This window comes from Grampus griseus (assembly GCF_964374135.1).
Source record: "Grampus griseus genome assembly, chromosome: 19".
NCBI lineage: Eukaryota > Metazoa > Chordata > Mammalia > Artiodactyla > Delphinidae > Grampus > Grampus griseus.
Window position 1 is genome coordinate 12,914,120 of NC_139013.1, and position 2,547 is coordinate 12,916,666.

At 64.6% G+C, this 2,547-nt stretch overlaps 1 protein-coding gene across 1 annotated transcript; it reads right to left on the reverse strand.

Annotated features, from left to right (window-relative positions):
* Positions 1-731: 731 nt before the first annotated feature.
* Positions 732-2,547, reverse strand: LOC309837316 (interferon lambda-4-like; the record flags this gene model as incomplete). Its single annotated transcript, XM_082677788.1, has 6 exons — positions 732-830; positions 958-1,032; positions 1,269-1,412; positions 1,504-1,575; positions 2,003-2,186; positions 2,543-2,547. 6 exons carry the CDS (start codon positions 2,545-2,547, stop codon positions 732-734), a joined length of 579 nt encoding a protein of 192 aa, XP_082533914.1.

Here is a 2,547-nt window from a genome sequence, read left to right on the forward strand (position 1 = left end):
AATGAGTAAACTGAGGCTCAGAGAGAAGTAATTTGCCCAGACACGCAACACTTAAGGGGCAGGGGCAGACCTGAAACTCAGGTCACCTGATTTCCCTGTCTCAGCATTTTGTGCTGAACAGCCCCCCTCAAAATGATCACGGAATAAACAACCCAAAGTAATGCAAAAATAGTTAATAATTCGCAATAAATTAACAACAGAACACAGAACGGCAAATACACACAGGAACTTCATAAACACAAAACACGCTTAAGTAACGGAACTCAAAAAACTACTTATCCAGAGGACTTTTGGCCCTTTCACTACCCAGTCCCTCAGGGAAAGAGACTTCCCCAGCGGGGACGTCCAAGAGTCACATATTCATGGAATCGCAAAGCGGGCACTGAAGGTTCAAAGCAGGGCTGGGACCTGTCATGAGACAGGGCTGTTCCTGTAACCGCAGAAGTAGAAACTGGTCCATGGTACGTGGTGGTCAGTGACCAAGGCGGACACGGACTCCAGTCATTTCCTGCCAGCCCGGGCCCTGCAAGATCTTAGGGCAACGCATCCCGCGGAAATATCGCTGCTTCCGGGGGAACTCGTTGTGGTCTTTGGGAAAAGGGCGCCTCTGGCACCAGCGCCGGCGGGTCCAGGCTGAGAGATCCGCCTGGTCCGATGGGGCCACGGAGGAGGGCGGCGTCCGCAGCCAGGCGCCCCCAGAGTTTCGGGTCCCAGGCGGAGCCGCGGCGGGATCACAGACAAGGACCCAAGTGCCTCACCAGCCGCAGGTCCCACGCGAGCAGGCGCAGGAGGTTGAAGATGACGGTGGCTTCGTGGCACCGAGGCGAGTCCTGCAGCTCGGGAAGGAGGCGGAGCGGGGCTGAGTCAGGGATCTCCTTCCCCGAGAGACCCCTCTCCAGACCCTCACGGCTCCAAGCTGGGCTCCCGTCTAGCCGCTTTCCCGCCTGCTCCACTCACAGCTGTGCGAGTTTGGGGACGCCTCCTGGGCCTCCGCAGGGACTTGCTCCGGGAGCCTGGCCGGACCAGCTCGAGCTGGAGGGAGAACAGGAGGTTAATGAAGGCGGCGGGGAACCAAGGCCCCCCCCCCCCCCGCTTCCCCTCGCAGCCGCAGACCAAAGCCCGGATTTGGGGACACCGAGAGGACGTGAATCGTGTCTGCGCCCGTTTCTGGCCTCATGGGACAGATTCGCAGTCGGGGGGCCTGGCCTCGAGACCAGGGGCGCAGAGCGAGCCGGGAAGTGTGCGGGGCCAGGGCGCGGCGCACTCACGCAGGCCGCCACGTCCCTCCCCGCGGCCGCCAGCAGCTCCAGGGTCGGGCCGACGCCGGGGAACAGCTCGGGGCTCGGCAGGCTGCTCAGCACGTCATGGGCGTCGGCGAGGCCGCGGGCCACCTGGCGGAGCAGCGCACGGGACTGCGGGCACCGGGCGGGAGTTAGACGGGGCCGCGCACCAGCCCGCGCTCCCCACCCCACCCCCACCCCGCCCGCCGCCCTCAGGCCTCACGGAAGGCCGCGGAGGGTCCCTCCTCCGGCGGAAGGAGCAGTTGCGCGGCCTCCAGCTCAGCGTCTCTTCTTCCTGCGGGGCAAGGGCTGGGGTGACACGGGGTCTACTGGCAGGGGCCCCTGAAGCGCTGGGACGTCGGAGATTCCTGGACGTGGCTGGGGACTGGCCGGGACGGTTGTGCTTATCGTGTCCCGAACCAGGCAGCGCGCCGATGGCTGAGTGGGGCTCAAAGGCACCTGTGCTCCCCGTGCGGAGCCTGTGCCCCGATGTGGAGCTGAGTCCGCCTGGAGGGGGCGCCCCTCTGTGACCCGCACCAAGGCCGTGCATGAGCTGACCACCGGGGCCTCCGGGAAGAGGTCGTGGTCACAATTCTGGATCCTGAAATCTGAGATGTGCCTGCTGGACGCTAGGACGCGAGGGCCCCTCGGGACAAAGTCTGGTGTCTCCGAGCCCGGTGGGCCCGCGGTCCAGGGGGCGGGGGCGTCTGAGCATCACTCACATAGCGGTCCCTCAGTGCCTTGATGGCCAGCAGCGCCCGGGGGTCCAGGGAGCGGTAGTGTGAGAGGAAGCGGCGCGGAGGCTCCACCACTCGGGGGTCCGCTGCCACGCCCACCGTCACCAAGACCCACAGCCCCACAGCCCGACGGCCACCGCGGCTGCGCCACTCGGCCCCATCTCTGCTCCTGCAGGACGCGACGGACGTCAGCGAGCTCAAGGAGAAGGCCCCGAGTCCAAGCCCCTGCCTGTGGTTAGACTTGCAGAGGGACTGACGCTCAGAGCGTGGGCTGTGGACACACGCAGGGGAAGAGACAGGATGGGCCCCCTCCTACCCTCAGCCTGTCTCCTCTCACTCCTCAGCTACAATGTGTCTCTGGAGCCTGGTGCTGCAGCAGGGCCTGCCTTCCACTGTCCTCTGGGTGGTGTCCAGAGTGGTGTCCACCTGGGACAGTGGTGCCTGCACCCTCCGTGGTGGCTTTTAAGTGCCCAGCTGAGAATGGTGAGCAAGCGGGCTTCCCCGTGCAGGGTAAGCTTTCCCAACGTCAT